Source organism: Cucurbita maxima, unplaced genomic scaffold (genome assembly GCF_002738345.1).
Source record: "Cucurbita maxima cultivar Rimu unplaced genomic scaffold, Cmax_1.0 Cma_Scf00018, whole genome shotgun sequence".
Classification (NCBI taxonomy): Eukaryota; Viridiplantae; Streptophyta; class Magnoliopsida; order Cucurbitales; family Cucurbitaceae; genus Cucurbita; species Cucurbita maxima.
In genome coordinates, this window is record NW_019272034.1 from 3,077,546 (window position 1) to 3,101,240 (window position 23,695).

Below are 23,695 nucleotides of genomic sequence, written 5' to 3' on the forward strand. Positions count from 1 at the left end.
TAAAATTATTGACAACCTAAATGGCAACAATTTGGGAGATCTAAAATAAAATATAAATGGTTGTGATTTCCTAAAACTCATCCAAAATTCTTTTAATTTAATCTCTAATTCAAAATTAAATAATTGTAACCAAATTAATATTACTTAATAAAATAAAATGAAGATTTAACACTACATCTTTAAATGATATATCTCCTCAGCCAGACTAGATATGCTTAAACTTTTTGTTTTTTTTTTTTTTTTCATTTGTTTGTGTAGGAAGGAAAAATTCTGATATGAGAGATTGAAGGAAGGAGGAGGGATAGGTTACCAAATGTTTTTTTTTTTTTAATATTTTTATTATTTATTTATTATTTTTTATTATTATTATTATTACTATTTTATTGTGTTGTTATAAGTGTCTTCACTGACATACTATCTAGTGTCTAGTTCTCATTATTCTCTCCCCATCGATCCATGTGTCAAATGACTTGGCAGAAAATGAATGGTAAAACTCTTGGATAACATTATTTTGTTTTGGTGATATTTTTAGATGCTTGATTGGATTTAATAGTGTGTTTATTAGTGACACATTTTTCTATCTTATTTCAAAATTAGTTGCTCTAATTCGGAATCAGAATCACACCACCGGATAGCACTAACATTTTTTACTTCTAGCTTCTAAGAGTGAAACTTATACTCATAGACCAACATGAATCTTTACACTCATATGCATTCTAGAAAAATTTCCAAGAAATCACTCAACATAAAATTGGAACTCCAACCAAAGCATGTTTAATTATGGAATTCTTATAATTGAGCCACTGGAAAACAAGGTGCAACTTCCTTTTTGGTGGCTCAATCAATAGGAACTTTATGGTCAAACATGGTTTACTTAGAGTAATTCAATGTTGGGTGATCTCTTAGGAATTTTCCTATAATGCATGTGAGTGACAACAAGCACACAAAAAGACTCTTATTGGTTTGTGTGGATAGTCTTCACGTCACAACAGATGTTGAGAACATCAAAGCCATCAAATACCAAATCTAGATTCTAAATCTTGAGCATAAACAATTACATGCTCATGATTAATCATAAACTACAAGATAGAAGGGGTTATAAAGAGAAATTTAATTACATTTGGGTATGAAAGTGATAAACACAAATCACTTGGAATAAAATCGTAAAGCAAGAAAATGACATGAAATCCTACTTTTTTTTTTATGAAATATCTAAACAGATAAAATCGTAAAAGATCTGTTGAATAAATAATATCAAAAGAACATCCTCTTAAATATCTTAGCTCCAATCTATAAAAGACAACATCCTTAAAAAAAATCAATAATAGAGTCCAAACCTCTTAATAAAATATCAACTTGGTACGGTGATGAACAATGGTAAGATAGACACAAATATACAAAATAGTGTTCATGTGCAAAACAAAATTTGTTTAATGTAGCCGCCACATTCACTCTTATCACCTTTTATTCTTACATCTATGATTAATAATATAAATTTTAATTTGTCTCATAGTATAAAATTATTGAATATTTTTTCTGATACAATCACCATGGCAATATGGGCAACCTTAGAGTTGGTATGAGTAGTTATTATGCACAGAGCAATGACCATAGATGTATGTTCATACTATGAATCTTGTACGTTCAGAGAAAATGTGAAATTGCACATTGGTTGGAGAGCGAAACGAAACATTTCTTATAAGGGTGTGGAAATCTCTCACGAACAGGCGCGATTTAAAACTTTGGAGAAAAGTTAGAAGGGAACATCTAAAAAGAACAATATTTGCTAACGGTGAATTTGAGTTATTACAAATGGTATCAGAGACAGTCATCGGACGATGTGCCACCACACACACTCTCTTTATTATAAGAGCGTAGAAATCTCTTCCTTAGCCGGTGCGTTTTGAAACATTGAAGAGAATCAGAAATTTTTTAAAACCTTGAAAGGAAGTCGGAAAAAAAGTCCAAAGAAAAGATATATGAATTTTGGTTCATAAATTTTGAGATTTTGAGAACTCGTGTTTGAGACTAGATATTTAATGTTTTTGGCTCGAAAAAGTTTCTTTTTTTTTTTTTTCAGCATTCAAATGCATGTGTTTTCTAAAAGTCCTCACATTTTTTTTTCCCTCAAGTTGTTTTGTTTTATTTCTCCATCTATTTCTTTATTTTTCTCCAATTTTCCCTATTTTTATTTTCTTTTTCTTTTTTCTATTTGTTGTTTTTTTAATATGATTTTTTTTGTATTTATTTCCTTATTTGTGTTTCATATTGTTTCGTTATAAATTTTATTAGCTTATTTCTTTTTCTTCAACCACTTTTGTTTCGACTAGGGCTTTGTGGTTTCCTTTTTGTTATTTGTTAAAAATATATTTTATTTATTTATTTCAATAATTTATAAATAGGGTTGGAGAAGAAACCAAACAAAAATCATAATAAATGTAATTATTATAATAATTATTTATGAGAAAGTTTATGTTATAACACCGAGTAAAGAAATGGTACATATTAAACTAAAATCACATTTGAATGTAGCAATCCTAAAGATGAGATGACTAAGAAACGCTTAAAGAAAATGAAAGTTACTATCTATACCAATAATGTGCACTTTTCTTTTCAGTGGTTCAATCATAGAAAATTCAAATATTTTATTCTGAAGACGTGTAAATCATGACATAAAGAATGAAGAATTAGGATGAATAAATTAATGCAATCTAAGAAGAAAATAAAGGAAATGAAGAGTGGAAAGACCTAATTTGTTGAGCTTTATTTCGTGACATAAGAGGTCACCTTCCATGGCTAAGGAACCCCACGTTTGGTGTTTAAATATTTTAATTCTAACTCATTTGGGTGTGGATGTCAGCTTTCTCAAAACTCCTTTATTCATTTATTTATTTGTTTTATTTTTACTTAATAAAGAAGATAGAGATGGACAAAAATTGCACTATAAATGTTTCCCATTTTGATTCCCTAAATGAAAAACTTTATTATATAACCTCCAATAACAAAATATTAAATATTTATTTCATGTTCATATATATATATATATATATATATGTATATATTTTTAATATTCAAATATTCTTTCCTTTTTATCTTTCCATCTTTTCAGAAACACTTTAAAATTATACTTTAAAATCAAATTCATTTTTTTAATTTTACAGATTTACCTAGCTATGTTATCTATAAAACTCACCGTTTTAATCGCATTTATGTTTTAGGTTTATTCGATTCAGCATCTACAATGTCTAGTGCTATTTTTCTTGTTATTTTAAATTTTAGATTGAAACCCTAACTATTTTGATCTAAACCCTATTTATCTTCAATTTCATCTTGTAAAAGAATACTCGTTATCGATATCTACTAGAGGATAATGTAGCAACAATAATCACTCACATGTTTTTATACGTTTTAAACGTTTAATGACTAAACTAGATTAGAAAAATATATATATATATATATAGTTTTATGTGACACTTTTGGTCTATCATATCAGTTCTTATTTGATACCCATGTTCAAGATTTGGATCAAGATTTAAAATCTGGATTTGCCACTTGATTGTCCAACATTCTCCTTCATCTCCACTGATATGATAATGTTACTTATTTCTCACTTCTTAAGAGTAAACACTATCCTTACAGACGAGAAGGAATGTGCATCTTGTTAGTATAGATAGTAAATTTCATTTCTATTAAATTTTTTTTTTTAGTCATCTTATTTTTAGGATGACTGTTATTTAGATATGGTATTATTGTAAGCCTACGATAGACAAATTTTAATGATATCAATTCAAAATAAACATGACTAAGTGTCAAATACATACACGATCATGGATGTTAACAATGGGACATTGTAGATTAAATGAATGATAGTTGTAAACAGACATTTATGTAAATATGGAGGCCATTCTTGTTCAAAATCTTTGGATTCCATCACACTTCTGCAAGCTTGGAACTGTCCAGCAATTTCCTTGGAGATAGACCAGCTACAAGAACTATAACTCAAATAACATAGCTGAAAGTTTCTCTACCCATATCTCCCAAATTCAATAAGAGCAATATCATGCACTAATTACTCAATTTTACGCACAAAATCTAAAAGTTCAAGTTACATCCCGATACCCATTTGTATATAAGTCATTTCTTTTCAATGTCTCAATCATAGGAATTCCAAAATTAAACCTGATTAATTTAGAACAATCCTATGTCGGGTGACTTCATTAAAATTTCTTAAAAAACATGTGAATGAGAAAAATAATTTTGAAAGGAGTACTCACTCTTAGAAGCACTTCAAGATAAGTAGGTTATGTGACCATTTCGTAGGCACACCTTCTTTGGTAATGTGACCGTCTCATAAGTGCACTTTGTTGGTAAGTAAGTGTCGAATTTTGATTCCAAATCTTAATTTGAATCTTAGACTCATGGAGTGTTAGAAATGACATCATAATGGGACATCTTCGATGAAGACGGATAGGCACATTACCGCGATCATACGAGAGTGAATGATGAAATAAAGAAGAAATAAATTAATTTAAAAATGAAAAATGGTAGACGTACATAATCTGACCCAAAATGTATCGAAAGAGCAAGTAAAGAGGCTCCAAAGTAAAGGGTTAGTGGAAATCTAAAAGGATTCCATTTCAACCAATTCCAATAAGGACTTCCATGCCATGCATCCTATTTTTTTGTACTCTCCTTCAACCCAATTATCATCATTTTCATTTACCAAATAAATAATTAATTAATTATATATATATATATATACACACACTCATATATACATATATATGACATATTATGTAAAACAAGTTACGAAAGTTGATGAATGTCAGCATCCTCTCATATGACAGCCATCATTTCTTTAGTGGCTGATAATTTAAAAAATGAAAGGAATAATAAAAATAAATAAAAAAATGGGTCAAAAGAATGATAATGTTGGCCTAATTTGTAGGATTAAAGACAAAGTTAAATGGCACTGAGTCACAAAGCTAATGGATTTTACATTGTACATATTCGCATTTTAACCCACCAACCCATTGTGGAAGAGATTTCAATTAATATTTTTTTCCATTTTTTTAATAAATAAATAGAAAATTCGAAGAAAAAGAGTTCAAATAAAGCTAATAAATTGACATTTTCTTAATTATTTATACCCAATCAAATTACAAGACAAGGGTCGCTCTCTAATTAAAAATTGGTAACTTTTCCCTAATTATAAGATGATGCTGTACTACATATAATCTATATACACACCCACCTGATGAAGACGTTTTATTCAAATGATTAATTAATTATTCAACAAAGAACAATTAACACAATCATTTTGTTAGGATCTTGTATGCGTCAAAGGATAAGAATTGGGTTCCTTGTAGTATAGCATTAGTTAGAGGGGGAGGGTAATTTATTCAACCAAATGTTCCCCTAATTCATAAATATGTCGAGTCTCGTTCATATTAAAAATACCTCTCCAAGATCCCTAGTATCTTTATAGTCGGATTTTGTAAGATCCCACATCAGTTGAGGAGGAGAATGAAATACCTTTTAGAAGGGTGTAAAAACCTCTCCCTACGAGACACGTTTCAGAAATCTTGAGGGGAGCTCGAAAGGGAAAATCTAAAAAAGACAATATCTTACATCTCCATAGCTTCACTAGACTTAACATTCTTGCTACATGCCTCGTTAATTTATGCACTATAAGAAAATGAAATGAGAAGTAGCAGGAGTGAAAACAAAAAAATATACCGCCCTAAAAAAGGACTTAAACTATACTCGTACATAAAGCTCGTGATAATGACATATACACGAATGCATGATTTGTAGCTAAAAATACAATTTACCTATTCCCAAATTGTACCATGTGTTTATGTGAGTCGGTTCCAAAGACAAAACACATTCGATGATTTTTGGTATAGTTATGTTTGTCCTATTTCAACACATTATTTCTTAAAAACATTATTGATTGTCAATTATAGTGTCTACGAATACTATTAATAAAAACTTTGAAAACACTTCTAATTACATGTTTTCTTCAATTCAACAAATAAGAATCAAACTATTGAATTTAGATAGTAATTATTGTCTTATTCACTTTGTTCACTAAATTATGTTCGCTAAATTATGTTCGAATTGACAAAAAAAAAAAAAAAATCTAACTAAATATTATGTAACAATTCTACTCAATATTATCTTTTTTGGGCTTTCCGTTCCGAACTTCCTCTCAAGGTCGTAAAACGCATATGCTATGAAAAGGTTTCCACATCCTTATAAAAAAAATGTTTCGTTCTCTTCTCCAGCTGAGGTGGAATCTCACAATTTATCTCCTTTTGGAGCCAGCATCTTCGCTGACACTCGTTTCTCTCTTCAATCAATGTCGTTCCTCCTCTTTAGTCAACGTGGGATCTCACATGTCATAATTACCTTCACCCATTCATCACGTGAACTTACCCCAAAAACAAGAGGATATTAAGATTTTTAATTGTAATGAAATAGAATGGAGGGAGCAAATTTGACACAAGTTGAGAAAGAGGCACAATAACCACTCATTTAGCCAAGGGACAACCCGCCCATGGGCTACTTACTTGCCTATCATTGCTTAACAACTCAATACCATTATCAAATATAAATAAACCTCACACCATTCTAAACAAAGTTTCCATTGTGGTAATCATCCAATATCAAACCATATATTAACATATTCTTCCTTTTATTAGTTAGGTAAAGCATTTTACACACACACACAAAAAAAAAAATTAAAAAAAAAATAATAATCCATATCCAATTTTCAAATTCGTGCCAAATGGATTCTTGAGCTTTAAAACGCATGTAATATCTAATATAAATTTTCAATTTTACATCTATAAACATTTAAACTATTCGATATTAGATCAGTTAATTCTTAATAAAAATTAAATGTATCAAAGACTCATTAAACTTAAAATTAAAAATTTAAATATTTATTAGACAATTTATATATTTTTCTAACTCAAGTACACTAATAGTAGATATTGTTGTGTTTGATTTTTCGTTAAAGTTTAAAAAATGCAAATGTTACGAGGGGTTTATGTACCTTGAAAGTAAAATATAATAATATAAGGATAGATTCGGAGAGAAAGAAAGCGATTTATGGATGTTTCTTGTTTCACTCAAGTGCAAGGCACTGAAAACGTGAATAAAAGGACGATAAACAAGTACAGAAGAAAGACAGAAAAATGCGAGTTAAATTAATGGCTACCAAAATTTATTAATGCCCACCACAATTGGAAGCTTATATATACATATACATATATATATATATATATATATATATTATAGGGCCACATGGGTTCCACTAACGAAACCCACAACCTTCCAATTCATTACTTAAAACCTCTATAAACCCTTTCAACATTAGATCCTCAAACTACACCCATTAACAATTACATCACTACCACTGATCTCTTTCTAATGGCGTTGTGGCTCACCTGCCTCGCCGCCGGTTGCCGCACCGCCGTGGCTTGCGCTATAATCGCCGCTGCCACTGTCTACGGCCCAGCTTCTCTCCGACAGCTAGTCACTTTCCCCGCATTCTCTTATGTCACTGCCATCCTGATTGTGACGAATGCCACTCTCGGCGACGCCATCCGCGGCTGCTGGCTGGCTCTCTACGCCACTTTGCAGACTGTCTGTCCAGCCATGGCAGTGTTTTGGCTCATCGGACCGACCAAATTCTCTTATGAAACGATCGCTTTGACCGTGGCGTTGGCTTCCGTTGTGGTGTTGCTGCCAAGCGCCACCCATGTGTTGGCCAAGCGGATTGCTTTGGGTCAGATTGTGATTATTTATGTTGTGGGTTTTATTGGCGGTGTTCACACTGAGCCTCTCATGCACCCTGTTCACGTCGCCGCCACCACCGCCATGGGCGTCGCCGCCAGTTTCCTCGCCACCCTGCTTCCCTTTCCTCGCCTTGCTTCTCTTGAGGTAATTATTTAGTTTACCACTACTCTTTTATGGTAACTTCTTAATTGTTCTGTTTTTTTACCCTTTACATGTCTTTCTAAACTTCACATTTGGATAAATAATCAGTCATATTTTTACCCTTATAATTAATTTGACAAAATTCCTTCCTTTTATAATTTATATATCTATATCTATATATATATATATATAAAAGTTCGTACGTAGAAAATGATTGTATTGATACATTAGATGTTACTCAAAAAAAAGAAAAAATAAATAATTAAATAAAGTATGTAAAATAGTTGTAAGAAGAATAAAAGATAAAAGATTATAGGAATTTATGCTCGAATATTTTGAGCATTCAAAATTATAGCTGTTATTCACACTTTTTTTTATTTTAAAAAAATGGTGGAAAAGATTGAATCTATAAATAAAAAATAATAAAACTTTTCAAATTCCAAGCACAAAATTAAAAAATTAAAGACAAAATTAATTATTTCATATAGCATTTATTTTTATTTTTATTTTTAATCATCACAGTAATAAAAAGTAAATAGTGGACATATATATACTCTTTTTTTTTTTTTTCCTAATTGTAATTTAATTATCAATATAATAGTTCTTTTTTGTTATTAAGTTAAATAAAAATTGAAATATTTGTGAAGGTGAAGAAGAAGAGCAAGGCAATGGTTGACAACGTGGCAGAGCGGTTAAGGCTGTTAGTGAAAGCACTTCTTGCTGACAATGACACCGTGGCAGTTGGGGCCATATCTAAAGCTTCACTATTGTCCACTTCAGCGACTAAACTCCTACAGCCAATAAAACAACTCCAAGTAAGCATTTATTTATTTTTATTTTTTTTAATGTATTTACGAATCTAAAAAATATCTTGTTATGTATTTAATGAAATAGAAGTATTAGAGTTTATTTATAATTTTTCTTTTTACAAAATATCTATTTGTCATTTGTCCGAAATTTGTAACTATTTCTATATCGACACTAATCCTTTGTCGGGTCTTACATCATCAAAATCCACTTACTTGTAAATTTTAATATTAAATTAGGAAAAAAAACACAAATAAGTGGAAGCGCGCACTTTTTGTTTTTTTTTTCTTTTTGGAAAAGCACTAATAAGTGCACGTAAGATGCACTTGAAGCGTTTTGTAGTGTTTTTAAAGTTGAAAATTACTATTACTGATCATTTAATCTAATGAAATTTAGAATTTTTTTTATTATTGTTATTATTATTTTTTACGATGGGTGAGTCATCATTCACTTTATTAAGTAGTTTTTATTCATTAGTTTCAATAGTGACTAGGAGCTTCACTTTCATTACTTCTTTCATGAAATAACTTCGACTAAGAGCTTCCTTTTCCCTTTCGAACTTCTCCTCAAGATTTTTAAAACGTGTTTCGAACTTCCCTTACGTTATTTATACACCCTTATAAAAAATGTTTCATTCTCTTCCCTGTAGAATCTCACAAATCTTGAATGGAAACTGCAACCGTCCTTATTTGTACATGTTTAGATGATAGTACTATTTATGAAGATGGGGAAGGGATTGAGTTCATCTCTATCTTTTCTTTTAATAGACGTTTTCTTTTGATCTTTGGTCTCCATTTGTTTACAAGCATCAGTTGCATGTCGATCGGAGTCTTGTCTTACGAAAAGTGTGAAACATGTTCCAAAGTTTAAGGATGGGAAATAACAACATTAATGTTGTTTTGGGTGGAACAGGAAAGCATGCAATGGGAATGGATTATTCCATACAAAATGTGCGGACAGGGATGGTCGAGCGGCGTTGACAAGCTACAAAATTTGGAGACGGCGTTGAGGGGAATGGATTTAGCTTTATCCAACATTGCTTCATATCCAATCCAAACACTTAAAGATCAATCACTTAGAAATGGTCTAAGCGGTTTGGAAAATCACATCACCAAAGCTTTAAACCAAAACGCTTATTCACCATCTGATTCACATACTTTCCCCGACTCAAACCCAGATGAGGAAGCCACAATAAACAAGATCACTCAATCCAACCAAGAAATGCCAACAAACCCCGATGATCTTCCCTCTCTGTTCTTCATATTCTGCATGAAACTACTCCTGATCAAACACAACAACCCACAAATCAAAAAACAAGAACCAAATCAAACATGGGTCTCTGTTCCAATTTGGAGTAGCTGGGCCTCACAATTCAACCCTAAGAGGCTAATTCCAGTGCTAAAATCCGCTCTTTCATTGGGGATTGCGGTGTTCTTGGGATTGATGTACAGCAAAGAAAATGGATTCTGGGCGAGCTTAGGAGTGGCTGTCAGCATTGCTTGTACACGAGAGGCTACCTTCAAATTGGCTAATGTTAAGCTTCAAGGAACAGTGGTGGGATCTGTGTATGGAGTTTTGAGCTTTGTTGTGTTCGAAAATTTTTTGCTGGGTCGGCTTCTTTGTCTTCTCCCCTGCTTTGTCTTCACCAGCTTTCTTCAGAGAAGCAAAATGTATGGCCCTGCCGGTGGAGTTTCCGCCATTATTGGAGCTGTCATCATTTTGGGAAGAACAAATTACGGCTCTCCTAAAGAACTCGCTTTTGCTAGAATCGTAGAGACAATTATTGGACTATCATCCTCTGTTATGGTTGATATCCTTCTACAGCCAACCAGAGCTTCAAAATTGGCCAAATTTCAGCTCACTGCCAGTTTAAGAGCACTTCAAAAATGCATTGATTCGTTGAATTCTCCAGAGGATTTGAAGGAAGGTCAGAAGAATTTGGCAACTCAAATTGGAGAGCTGAAGAAGCTGATTGATGAGGCTGCTGCAGAACCCAATTTTTGGTTTGTGCCATTTAAGACAGATTGCTATGAGAAATTGTTCAAGTCACTGTCGAGAATGGTTGATCTTTTTGGTTTTATTCATTGTGCAACGAAAATTGGGAAAAATCAAGAGGAGGACATTGAGAAGGTGAAGGAAATGGTGAGTTCTTTGGTGGGATGTTATGTGGAGGTGAGTTCGTTAAAATCATTGAAAGTTCTTGAGAAGAACGGTGATGCTGTTGGGGATGTGGAGATGGGAGTGGCGCAGAGGGATGGGATTGATGAAATGGAGAAGAAGAAGATGGTGTGTTCATTTTTGCAGCATTGTGTGGAGGCTGTGGAGCATGAAAGTGAGGAGCTTAAGAGTGAAGCAATTCTGAGGCTGAGTGCTTTGGGGTTTTGTTTAAGCAGTTTGATGAAGGAGACGGAAGAGATTGGGAAGGCAACCAGAGAGTTGATTCAATGGGAGAATCCTTGCAGCCATGTTGATTTTAATCAAATCACAGCTAAGATTCATGCACTGCAAAAGAACTAAAGGAAAGGGTTTGAACTAAAAACATTAATTTTCTGAACAGAAATATTGGTATAGTTTTATTATTGAATAATACTTTGTATACTCTATAAATAATCGCATTTCCTTTGTATAAATAACCCTACAATAACATGTATAACTGATCCCATTTTTCTATTTTATATACACAAAGGAATAGGTGTATTTGTACGAGTCGAGTTTTTAAACAGACGATCGAGAAAGAAAGGTTCCACATTCTCTAAATGGTTGATCTTAGCATGCTAGCCACGGTTGAATTTCGTGTAGTGATAATCCTTTTTCTTTCTTAGCGCTCTGCCCCTAATCTTGTATTGTGTAGTATTCTAGCGCTAGGCTAGCATGCCCTTCTTCTAATAATTGGGTTAGCTTTGATGCAGGCAATTCTACCATACTATATTAGTTGTAGGGTGGTGGGAGCTTTAAGAATTTAATATCAAGTAAAGGGGACTCTATCATGATCTTACGAATCTTTTGCTCACCCCTCTCCTTATCTCCAAAATGGCACAAGTATTCAACTTGATACGGAATGGGATTCATTCACTCTAGCACTACAAAAGGCTTCGGTCTTAACACCTTGGCTTCCGCTGTGCATCCTTTCCTCGAGTTCGTAGAGTCGATTTTTCATTTACCCACAATAGAGGAGTCATCCCCACCAGGCAAGCGGCAACAGGTGATAACACATTTTTCACACAACAAATCCACTTTGAAGTTGATTAATTTGCTCGGCCAATCGTCGAAATGTGTACGAGATACTATAAGGTCTAAATATCTCAATAACACATTTGTCTACATCATCAAATGAGACTAAATATCTCAATAACACATTTGTCTACATCATCAAATGAGACTAAATATCCAAAACGCAAGAACGATCAAACTAGAAAGTCATTCAAAACTTAATCGGTTTAGTATTACATACCCATCCTCAAAATTGACTCTCTCCCTTAAATACAAGTATATTATCATTTGGTATTATCTAGAGAAAGGAAAGTAAGAATAATGAATGAAAAACGAGTATTGAACTCATGGCTAATCATCTTGAATGTCAAAGCAAACATGCAATATTCCGTATGTCGAGAACTCTAATATTATAACACTCCAGCGTAATTAACCAAAATTTCTAATTAGTTTCACTAACATAAAAATCTCAAGTCTAATTATGGTAACACTTCTAAAGGAGTCTAAGCCTCTTGCAATTTGGATCGAACACTTCAAAAGGAATCTTAAATTTAAATCTTCAATCAAAATTCAAAAAACAAGAACAATAACATGGACAATGAAAAAATCCGTACTGCACGTTTTAGCAAGATATTCATTAGAAAGTTAAAATCCAAAACGCTTAGTGAAAAGAATTAAAAGCTTACAGAACAATCAAGATTTTTCATCATTATTACATTCAGAAACTTCAAACATAATCACCACCAAGGCTAACAGAATAAAACGAAATCTTACCAATAAAATATTTGCCCGCAAGAGGACTTCTTAATAATCTTCTCAAAGGATGCTTAGGCTTAATCTTAGTAGTATACGGCACCCATCAATATCAGAAAGCTCAATCTGTCACACCCAAACCCCCCCTTTTTTTTTTTCTTTTAACAAACGAAAAGCATTAAACAAAATGCTTTTGTTACAAATCATCCTAGTAGTAATCACTTTTAAAATGCAGAGAACAAAATAAGAAGGAAAAAAATATTAAAATAAAATAAAAATAATAAAAAGAAAGGAAGAAAGAAAGAAAGAAAAACAAGAAGTAAATATATGGGTGACAGCTCTCCATTCATTGACGTTCTACAAGACCCACTGGCACCAAGTGAACAGGTGAAGTCCCATAGCAAAGATAAAATTTAAACACCCACAGCCACAAAAAAAAGCAGAAGAGACAACGCAAAGCACTTGCTGCCCCGCCTTTCTCATAGCATTTCCTGTGACTTCCTCACGCAGCGGCTTACCTTTTTCTTAAAATCTTCCCGCCTATCCCTCCATTCCTTCTGCACCAACACACACAAGCTTATTAATCTCAAAACCTAATAATACAACACAACAGCTCAAATGCTTTCTTCCAAATTATCAAACGATGGATGGACTAAAATATTGGGTAGATATTGTGATAACCTACTACATGCAGACTTAAGCTTCCAATTATATCACTGACAAACTTTAGTCGTATTGGGTCAAACAAACATACACAACCCAACAAATACAGCACAGATAACCTTCGCGTGTGGTCAAACAATTTCACTGAATCAAGTTCAATCTAAGCATATCTCATGATACCATAAGAATGACAACTCAAAACAACTTATACAATATTATATTACTACAAAGTTCACCTATGACCAATAAAGATTACATTAAGGCTGCAATTGCTCGAGAAATTGGCAGCTCATGTGGAAAGAACTTGACAAAACTAATGACTCGACAAGACCAAAGGCTTGAAATGAATCTGAAGCTACGAGGCACCTTACCTAGCCTCTTGCCATGGGAAAGTGCTGAGTGCACCTTGAAAACTCTAGCTTGGTAAGGTTGGCTATCCCTTAAAAAAACCTATCAGCCAATCTATCACCTTGAATTTTTTAAGTTTCAAGTCCACAGTTGTAGATTTCATAGCTTGAATAACCATTAAACTACCAAAATGACATCTAGACTGTGGAAGATTATCCTCTACAATGCCACACGCCCTCTGCAGAAATATACCCATCCCTCTCATTGAGACTCACCGTCACAGTTCAATCTACCCTTCAGTTATGACCCATCCCAGGGAAATCTGTTCCGACTAAAAGACAAATCTACAACACACTGCACAATTAGTTGTCCCTAAAAAACTCTTTTTCAAAATTATCGAGAAGCTTCTTCATCACAGAACTTCCTAAGATGAATAATGCAGGCACTCTTTCCATTCACAAACCTTCTCCTTCCAATTGACTGCCATATAACCCTCCCATTTCTCTCACCTCCAACTATTTCCATTCCACTAACCCTTTTATTTTTCTTACTAGTTGGCCTTGTTGATCAAGGTCAAAGGTTGTGGGTAAATAATAAACCAAGGTTATAGGCGAGAAAACTTTGTATATCAAGAATCCCAGGTTGGCATTGGGCATGTAATAAATATCTTCATAGATTCGGTGGTGGGTCATGATGTATATCAAAAAAGTAACTCAATTACACATTTTCTTAAACTCTATCCAGTTTGAAGTACCCGTTTTGTCCTTTTTTTCCTACTATACACATATAATTATGAACTATCACGATGCATATCTTGAATTTTAAACAACTAGCTTTGAAAGCAAAATATCACAAATTTAGGGATAAGAAGACTAATGATTTGATAAAAATATGAAATGTGCAAAATATGAGAATAGATGACAAGACAAAAGAGGATTGAGAACAAGAGGCTGGCGGATAGACAACATGGACAAACTAAAAGGCAGAAAGGAAGACTGATCAACTATCAAGGATATCAAAAAAAGTATATGAAGAAAACAATAAAAGGATGCAAATATAAGAAAGGGGAGAGGAACAGAAATCAAGGCAAAAAGAAGAGAAAGATTCATACGTGAATGTTTCTTGGTGTTTCTCTAAGTCAGCTAATATAAAGGGATGATTCTTTTGCATGTAAGGTACTCAAACAAAAAGCAAACGTAGGTTGCCATATAAGAAGCATAGATAGGACAAACATTGGACAAGAATGAACAATCACTTACAGCAGCTTCAACATTTGCAGGTGATTCATCATTTGGACTCGATAGCATTGATATAATACTCAAAACTATGCTTTCAACCTACAACAACAACGGAGTCTTCATTAATATTTACACAGCCCAGGGAAAAGAAAAGCTCTTCACCGCATCCTTGAATTGGTGCTATCATCGTGAGGAAGTTCAGTAAAGAAGATTAATGAACATAGCAAGCAAGACCAAGAAACAATCGAGAGGATGCCTACCTCTAGAAAATACTTTTAAGACGAATAAGTTTACACAAGTCAGAGACCCATAAAAATATTTTACAGCGTAACATTATCTAAAAGACCTGCACAACAATATCACTGCAATTAAATGTCCATTTTAACCATTCCAATTACTAAATGGCCATTCACTTCTTAACTTGAGGATTGGACATCTTACTGCAGAATCAGAGTCAAACAGTCATGCACTCACTCAATAGTTAAAACAACCCCCTCTTCTCTGACTCTTTTTAGGAAGGAGGGCACTGTCTGAGAAAGAAATATCCAGGAGCTTCCTCAGAATGATAGGTAGGTAGTAATTCTAAGCAATATTTTTTTATGTAATTAGTTCCAAGCAAGATTTTTCAAAAAAGAAGGCGCTACATTATACCAAATGTCAAAATCCAATGTTGTAATAACATTATTAATCATAATTCATTTTGAAGGTCAAGAAATATCCAAAGAATTGAAAAGGAAAAGTGGAACTGCTTTAGAACATCTAAAGTTCAGTGCAAATCCCACTTCTAACAAGACCATGCTACACACGCAAAGCCAAAAACAGGATGATTTAGCCTCAAAACTGAAGGCCTGCAGTTTATCTTAGAATGATAGGGAAGAGGATGAACAAGGTGAAGCAGTAGGTGAAAGCACGGTAGAAACTATAAGCAGAGTAGAAATTTCCAATAGAACAGAAGCTGCAATATTCAGCTATACCTCCGAATAAAAAACAAGTTTTACTACAGGAAAAAAATACCAAAAATAGTGAAGGACCTATTCTTTTCTGAATATAGTTCCAAATCATTAAGCACCTTCTGCATGGGTGCATTTTAAAATGAATAGTTATCCAAGTTTCAGTTCACTATTTGACATCTAAACACTGTTTCAAACCCAATGAACAAGAAGATCCAAGGAGAATATGTTTTTTTTTTTTTTTTTGAAACAAGGAGGTCATGCTTTAAAGTCACAACATCAGCCCTTAACTTAGAAGGTACACACCTACAATTGTTCATTTAAACATATATAGTTTAAATGAAAAAATAAAAAATAAAATCGTACTAAAAAAATATGTACATTAAGTCTCCATCTGAAAATTTGAGAAAGTCATCATTTAAAATCAAGATACTTCATAACAAAGAAATGCATATAGTCATAAGTTAATTGACATACATAAAGGGTAAATTATTATAGCACTAAAAGTGGATGATGTAAAATAATTCATGGAGGATAGGAACATGTTCTGATTGAAAATCAGGAAACTATTTGAATCAATCTCATGCCACAGATGATCCACCAAATGTTAAACCAGAATTGAACATACATTCTGAGTAAGGCCCAATTTTTAGAGAAATTGGAAGAAATGGCTATTATGAAAAATAGCCAATAATTGTTTTCTTATGAAAAATGGCCACGGCATTTTTAGGGGCACAATTTCCTTCCATTTTTAACCTTGTAAGCAACTTGATGAATAGGCTTCTTAACTTGTGAGTGCGTAACCAAAGATACATATTTTCCAAATTTTAATTTCACAACCCCTGGAATTGTGTAATTAATTTTTAAATTTCACATTACCTTTCCAAATCTAATAAACTTATTGTATATTATAAAATTGATTCAAACCTTTGTTTATTTCTCTCCAACTCTAAAATCTAAATGCACTATTTTCTATTGTCGCAACCTTCACGATATTTCTTCAGTCAGTTACATCACTAACTCCATTGATTACTTTCAATTTTCTATCGACTTTTAGATATCTAGATTATTGGTATGCTAGGAAGCCTAGTATTGAAGCTTCTATTTACCCTAAATTTTCAATGAGTTTTAATGATCTCACAAAATTATAGTGTTCTTACTCATTTGTATGCATGATGATTACCACTCAGATATTTTTTAACAAGACTAAGAACATTTGTTTTGAAGGTTTGGTTTGATCCTGTTTTAAATGTTCCCAAAAATTAGGTATTTGCATGTATGAAATTCTAATATTTTTTTAAATTCAACTAAATATTTTATTATGTGAAAGTTATATTTTGAGAAAATTAAATCTAATTTTTTTTTTTCCAACTTTCCAGGTTTTAAATATGCCTCAATTTTGAACTAAGTTTTAGTAATTGTAAGAAATCTTCATGTTTATTTGGGTATGAGATTAGTTGTTTTAGATTTGACTTTATATCTATTTTTAATTACCAAAAAATTTTGATATTTTGTTGTCCACATGATCCCTTGATTTATGAGATTTGTTTTAATCACTAAAATTCCAAGATTTAGATCCATATTTTGCTACATAATTCCTAATTAATATTCTATTATACTGTTTGCTAACTTATCCAATAAAAAGGTCAGTTGGACACATTTCAAAACCTGCACTAAAATTTGGTCATTCATGTTGCTATCCCTAATTTTTAAGGTTTTCCTATATATGACATGTCCCATTCTTATCTTATTATATGCTGAGACAGATAATATGGCTGGTAAATTTTTTAAACCATGTAGGTGATGTGGATGATACACATAATAATATTACTAAAGATACAAATGTCAGATAAATTTCTAGACTTATCAGCCTGAGAGTGCATATGTTATTTACAGTCAAATATTGCTTCTCCAAGTATTCAGTAAGGTGAAGTTCTAGCACTCAAATCTCATGAAAACTGTATCTCTAGAATATTTATATTAACTATTAGTGCTGATGGAGGAAGTGAAAACTCCAAAAGAAAGAAATGAAATAACAAACGGAAAGAGAAAGGAATGTTACTAGGAGAAAAAATTAAAAGAGAAAGAAAAAGAAACTTAAAATTGTTCAATGAACCTTCCTAACCAGTCATCGTCTACTGTCCAAAAGTGGGTCCACACATTTAAGAATAATGGGGTAATGGGCATCCATAACTTCAAATTAATTTTTAAATCAATTTTACATGAAAATGACGAAATATTTTTAAAAGAACTGATAAAGTAATATAGATACCGTATGAACAGGGGTCCATCGCTCACTAGCAAGCTCATAGCCATTGGGATCATCACCAGGAGGATGAAGGATTGAAATACAAACACGCCCATCAGGATAAACTACAATTTAGTAAACAACTTCAATCTCAAAATGCTTCAATGAGAAGAAATAGAACATCAAATAATATAATAACAAGAGTAACAGACCATTAGGATGCCAAAGCTCAGAAGTAAACTTCACGGACGGAGGACTATTAGGATAATTTGATGGAAAACTCATAATGGCATTAAAGAAACCCCCCTCGCTGCAATAAGATTATTATAACATCATTAGATAGATATTCCGATATAACCAGTACAAGAATAACCAAACTAACTTCACGTGGTCAAGGATGGAAAAATATTAGAACATCCAAACATCCGCAAATTAGAATTTAAGGGCGTTTCCTTCCCAGTTTCTGGAAGGAGAGAAAGTAAAAACAAGAAGTGGGCAATGAAGGACGCAAAATAACAGTAACTAAACTAAAGCCCTCATGGAACATGAGAAATAAGGTAAATCAATACCTAAAACATTAGAGGCATTAAAATCTCCCAATTTTAATCCAAGAACAAGATAAGGAAAAAAAAAAACCCAACAATACCAGGTAATAACAAACAGGATAAACCCTAAACCAAATCAAAACCAAACCAAACCAAACAGTCACATGTACAAAACAAAAACGAAAATTCGTAGCAGTATACACATACTAAAGCGTATCAGGGGGGCCAATAATCGTAACACTCCATTCAAATATATTGCTCTCATCGACAAGACCGGCGGAGAAGCCATCGACGGGGTTCTTGCAGAGATCTGAAAGGCATGAAACAGAAGGTAACAGGGGAGTTGAAAAAGGAACATCGAAATAAACCCTACGAGTCGAGGCTTTCACAGAATCAGATAAAGAGAATCGAATTCATAAAAATAAAATCCACCTTTAAGCTGCTTCTGAAGGAGGAGACTTGCTTGAGAAACAGCCATGGAAGAACGGTTGGATTCGGCGAGACCTTCGAGCTCCTCGATTGCGAACGAACGGAAGAGGAGGAGGAAGAGAGAGAAAAATAATAGAGAAAGAGAGAGAGTAAAGAAATTGCTCCGTTACGTTATTTATAATTATATAGACGAAAGTTTACGGAATGTGGACTCTTTGGCCCGTGTGGGTCGGGAATGGGAAAAAAAAAAAAAAAACAAAGAAAAAAATAATCGCCAATGAGAGCATGCCACGTATACGCATTCGGAATCTCATGCATCTCTACGGTCCGAGTACCCCACTGGATTTTAACTAATTATTCTCCCTTCCACTTCACTGAACGAATATCTTTTCCAAAAATTTAATAAATATATTCTTTTAGATTCGACAAAATTAATATATTAATAAATAATATCAACATTTAATATTAATAAATATCACTGACGGTTAAGATTTTCATCTCTTTCATGAGATTTGCCTATTGAGTTCTCACCAAATAGTTATAGATCGATTGATACAAAGATTGTATAATACAATTTTAATTTAATAAACATTTATAAAATTAAGTTTTCAACAAAAAAAAAATAATAATAATAATAAAAAATACATTATAAAAAATCTCATAAACTCAATAATTTAAAATGTCTCGTAAAAAAAACGCAACTTTCCTATTCCATGAAACAAAGGTGTGAAAGATAATATCAAGAGGTCAGAGGAACCAATTCTCTATATTCGAAAATTGAAATAGAAAGTTGATTTGACAAATAAGAACCCTTTTATTCCAACATGTCACTTGGAAATTTATGTTTAAAGTCTCGTATGGATATAAATAGGAGTGGTCACCTAATGAGGACATTCACTCCCATATATTTTAGCTCTCGAGTCTAGGTGATATGAATTAAGACATCAATCATGCAATATAAATTATAGGAAAAATATTTTTAATCAAATTACCACAAGATATTGCCAAATTTCATTTGTTTTTGGATGAATACAAATCTGGGGTGGATGATAATCTAGAGTTATGGTGTTTCTTTAATGTATTTGAAGACTTCTATTTACTTTGAGGTCTCATTTAGTTACAACTCTTAAAATGTCTCATTAAAGTCAAGAGTAATCATTTTGAGACGATATATAAAAAGAGTATTTGTGATCTCCATTAACCAATTGTTAAGTTTATTTCCAATTATATGCCGTTTAGATTATATGTTTAAAATCATTTAAGTTTAACATAATTGATCTTGCTTAAGGAGAAATGTCTTGAGATATTTGATCGATAAAGTGTGATTTCTTATCACTAGGTGTTGTATATACCATTCTTATATCTTCTATGTAGCACTATACCTAACATATTTTGACGTTTAAGTCAGTACAAATTTAAGAAGATATCGAGGCGAACACATTTTTGTACGTACCTAAATTTAATCATGTAAGTGCAACTATTTATAAAAAATTGAAAGAACCCGAGCACCGAGTTCTTCCGTTAGCATTATGCAGATCAATCTTTTGTAAGATGATCTTCTTAAAATGATTCTTGGCATAAAGCAGTCACCTCAGCTGTTGTCCAAGGCTTGGTTCTTTGGATGCTTGGTGTGACAAAAGAGAGCCACAAAAATTACTATACAAATTAAAAATTTATGAATGTATTAAATATAAAATTAAATTTTTAAAAATTTAAAAGTAAATTAGACCATTTTTTAAATTCAAATATGTCTTTATCCATTTTATTAGATATTTTTTAAAATTTATGAAGTAAATAGAGCAAAAAAAAAAAAAAAATGATAATTTAATTAAATTTTAAAACAAAATAAAATTTAACCCTATGATCTTTTTTTTTTTTTTAAAATAAATCTATTTTTGAAATTTAAATAGCTTTAGAATACAATCATTTATAAATTTGAAAATCATGCTAATAATTTATTTCATATTTACTAATTTAACTTCAAAGAAATATCCACCAACAACATTAATTATGACTAATAATTAATCTGAAATGATAAAAGCTTACAGTGTTATGGTTAAAATTATATCATAACCAACCAACCGGAAAATCAAATTCTAAATAAGGTAAAAACGCTTAATAAATAATAAAATTCCGACCAATTTACAAAAAGAATCCGTTGATTCTTCAACATAAGTTGGTTCGGACCTCCACTTAGTTTCACCCAAGCTTCATCTGGACATGAATAGATCACCCAAGTTCGGGTCCATAAGCAGTGACAATTGCCCTATGAAGACTCGCTTTCGCTACGGCTCCGATGGGTTCCCTTAACCAAGCCACTGCCTATGAGTCGCCGGCTCATTCTTCAATAGGCATGCGGTCTTGGAAGCTTACGGTTTCGAGAAAAACCCTAATCTGTTTTAAAGTGGTTTGCGCAAATGCACTTTAATTATGAGTACTTTTACCAAATATTTTGTTTTAATGCTTAATTTACAAAAAAGTGAAGAACATCCTCGAGGATTCTTAAAGAACAAGAAAATGTATAGTTTAGATAAGGGATAACAAGTTAGTCATTAGGTGTTACAAAGCTTTGTATGATATCAAACTAAATCCATTATTAATGACAACTTTTGAATTAAAAAAACATTTTAACAAATAACTTTTTCTTATCTTTACGATGAACGTTAAGAATTTTTCTTTTTTTTTTTTTTTGCTTAAGGCTTAAGACTATAATTAATCATGATTTTAAACATGCAATCAAAACATTAAAATTTTTCGAAAAGAGTTATCTCAACCATTTTTATCCATAAACATTCCGTTTTTTGTCGTAGAAAATAACCTAAATCCTAATATACTTAAATTAAAGATGATTGAATGAAGTTAAAACTTTCGAATATTTCTAAAACTTACTTGGAAAGTTGGTCATATTATAGTTAGGTTATTTTTAATCGAACATATATGATAGGAATGTTAAAAAAACACGGGATGACTTGAAAAACTCGATCAATTGAACTATTTTTATTGGGTTGGATTGAAAGAAAAGATATAGAATTTTTGTTTTTTTGTTTGGGTTTTAACAAATCAACTCAACATAATATTAACTATTTTTATTGGGCAAAACAGTCTTTTCCTCCTCCTCAGGCCTCACCCAACGGCAACACTTTTCCTGTTCCGCCTATAAAACCCTTACCAGATCCTTCACTTCCTTTCCACATGTAATCTCAGAGCTTGCTTTTCTCTGGAATCTTCATCAATGGCGTTCTCTTCCCTCTCTCTCCCTCTCCTCCTCGCTTTACTTTTTCTCTCCGAAGCCACGTCTCCGGGCAGCGGCCTCATGCTGACCCTGGTCAACAACTGCCCGTACCCAATCTGGCCCGCCATCCAGCCCAACGCCGCCCATCCTGTTCTCGAACGCGGTGGCTTCTGCCTCCCATCCCTCTCACACCGCTCCTTCCCAGCTCCCTACGAGCACTGGTCCGGCCGAGTCTGGGCGCGAACCGGCTGCGTCGGTCAGAACAACTACCTAACCTGCCAGACCGGTGACTGCGGCGGGAAACTCGAATGCAACGGCGCCGGTGGGAAAACCCCAGCCACTCTAGCACAGTTCAGCCTCCACCACGGCCACAAAGATTTCTCCTCCTACGGCGTGAGTCTAGTCGATGGCTTTAACATTCCCTTAACCGTGACCCCACATGAAGGCCAAGGCGTGTGCCCTGTGGTCGGCTGCAAAGCCAACCTCCTCGAGACTTGCCCACGCGAGCTCCAGGTCCACGCGCCTGACCAACACGGTAAAGTAATAGCCTGCAAGAGCGGGTGCGAGGCGTTGAACACTGACGCACTCTGCTGCAGAGGGCATTTCAACAGCCCACAGATCTGCAAGCCGTCCGCGTTTTCATTGTTTTACAAACACGCTTGTCCATCCACTTTCACGTACGCCCACGACACTCCATCGCTGATGCACGAGTGCGCCGCTCCCCATGAGCTCAAAGTCATATTCTGCCATTAATCAATCCATCCCGACATACCAACCCGGTTGCTCTGTGTTATGGAATGTAATTTAGGGTTTCTTGTGGTTGTTAATCCTTAAGTCTTGTGTTTCTGTCTGTTACTTTTGTTAAATGAAGGGCATAAATAAAATTTGTTTTTGTTTTTTTTGTTTGAGAGATCTGAGGGAGTTTAGTACAGAGCAGCTGAGAAAGGTAAGTGGGGGTGGCTGTGGCATAGGCCAATCCAATCGACGGGCTTCTGGCCATGGCCGTAAATTAGAAAGTGCTTCTTTTATGGCTTTTTCACGTGATATACTGTGAATCCTTGCTGCTGTTAGTACCTGACCTGCCATGTCTGGCTCTGTTTTAAAGAAAGTTAAAAGTTTTTTTGAAGTCCACACCCAACAACGGCTTTATCTCCAAAGAAAGAACATATATAAACAACAAATTTGGTTAAATTGATTTAAAAGTTCCCATATGGTCCCTACCCCGTTTGCATTTAGTATTGAATATTCACTATAGTTTAGTATTTTTTGGCTTATGCTGTGTGAAACCCACCACTTTTAAGAGAGTTATTTGTCTTATTGTG

At 33.3% G+C, this 23,695-nt stretch overlaps 3 protein-coding genes across 3 annotated transcripts; 2 read left to right on the top strand and 1 right to left on the bottom strand.

The window, feature by feature from the left end:
- The first annotated feature begins 7,302 nt into the window (after positions 1-7,302).
- LOC111493288 lies at positions 7,303-11,460 on the top strand. The gene is made up of 3 exons (XM_023142938.1): positions 7,303-7,953; positions 8,598-8,765; positions 9,670-11,460. Exons 1-3 carry the CDS (start codon positions 7,441-7,443, stop codon positions 11,272-11,274), a joined length of 2,286 nt encoding a protein of 761 aa, XP_022998706.1. The 5' UTR covers positions 7,303-7,440; the 3' UTR covers positions 11,275-11,460.
- A 1,257-nt stretch (positions 11,461-12,717) lies between these two features.
- Positions 12,718-19,294, bottom strand: LOC111492949 (ubiquitin-conjugating enzyme E2 7). The gene is made up of 6 exons (XM_023142490.1): positions 19,145-19,294; positions 18,920-19,022; positions 18,380-18,477; positions 18,192-18,292; positions 14,991-15,068; positions 12,718-13,277 (listed from the first exon to the last, which is right to left on the bottom strand). The coding sequence occupies exons 1-6, from the start codon at positions 19,188-19,190 to the stop codon at positions 13,200-13,202; spliced, it is 504 nt and encodes a 167-aa protein (XP_022998258.1). The 5' UTR covers positions 19,191-19,294; the 3' UTR covers positions 12,718-13,199.
- A 3,037-nt stretch (positions 19,295-22,331) lies between these two features.
- On the top strand, positions 22,332-23,499 carry LOC111493134 (osmotin-like protein). The gene has a single exon (XM_023142754.1). It carries the CDS (start codon positions 22,374-22,376, stop codon positions 23,124-23,126), a length of 753 nt encoding a protein of 250 aa, XP_022998522.1. The 5' UTR covers positions 22,332-22,373; the 3' UTR covers positions 23,127-23,499.
- Positions 23,500-23,695: the final 196 nt, after the last annotated feature.

Bases quoted from the DNA above. Each gene is read 5' to 3' on its own strand.
- LOC111493288 (XM_023142938.1), top strand. From the start codon at position 7,441: ATGGCGTTGTGGCTCACCTGCCTCGCCGCCGGTTGCCGCACCGCCGTG. The intron at 7,954-8,597 runs GTAATTATTTAG...ATATTTGTGAAG, and splicing joins CTCGCCTTGCTTCTCTTGAG to GTGAAGAAGAAGAGCAAGGC. The intron at 8,766-9,669 runs GTAAGCATTTAT...TGGGTGGAACAG, and splicing joins AGCCAATAAAACAACTCCAA to GAAAGCATGCAATGGGAATG.
- LOC111492949 (XM_023142490.1), bottom strand. From the start codon at position 19,190: ATGGCTGTTTCTCAAGCAAGTCTCCTCCTTCAGAAGCAGCTTAAAG. The intron at 18,478-18,919 runs GTATGTGTATAC...ATCTTATTGCAG, and splicing joins GGCCCCCCTGATACGCTTTA to CGAGGGGGGTTTCTTTAATG. The intron at 13,278-14,990 runs GTAAGTGATTGT...GTGTTGGTGCAG, and splicing joins CTGCAAATGTTGAAGCTGCT to AAGGAATGGAGGGATAGGCG.
- LOC111493134 (XM_023142754.1), top strand. From the start codon at position 22,374: ATGGCGTTCTCTTCCCTCTCTCTCCCTCTCCTCCTCGCTTTACTTTTT.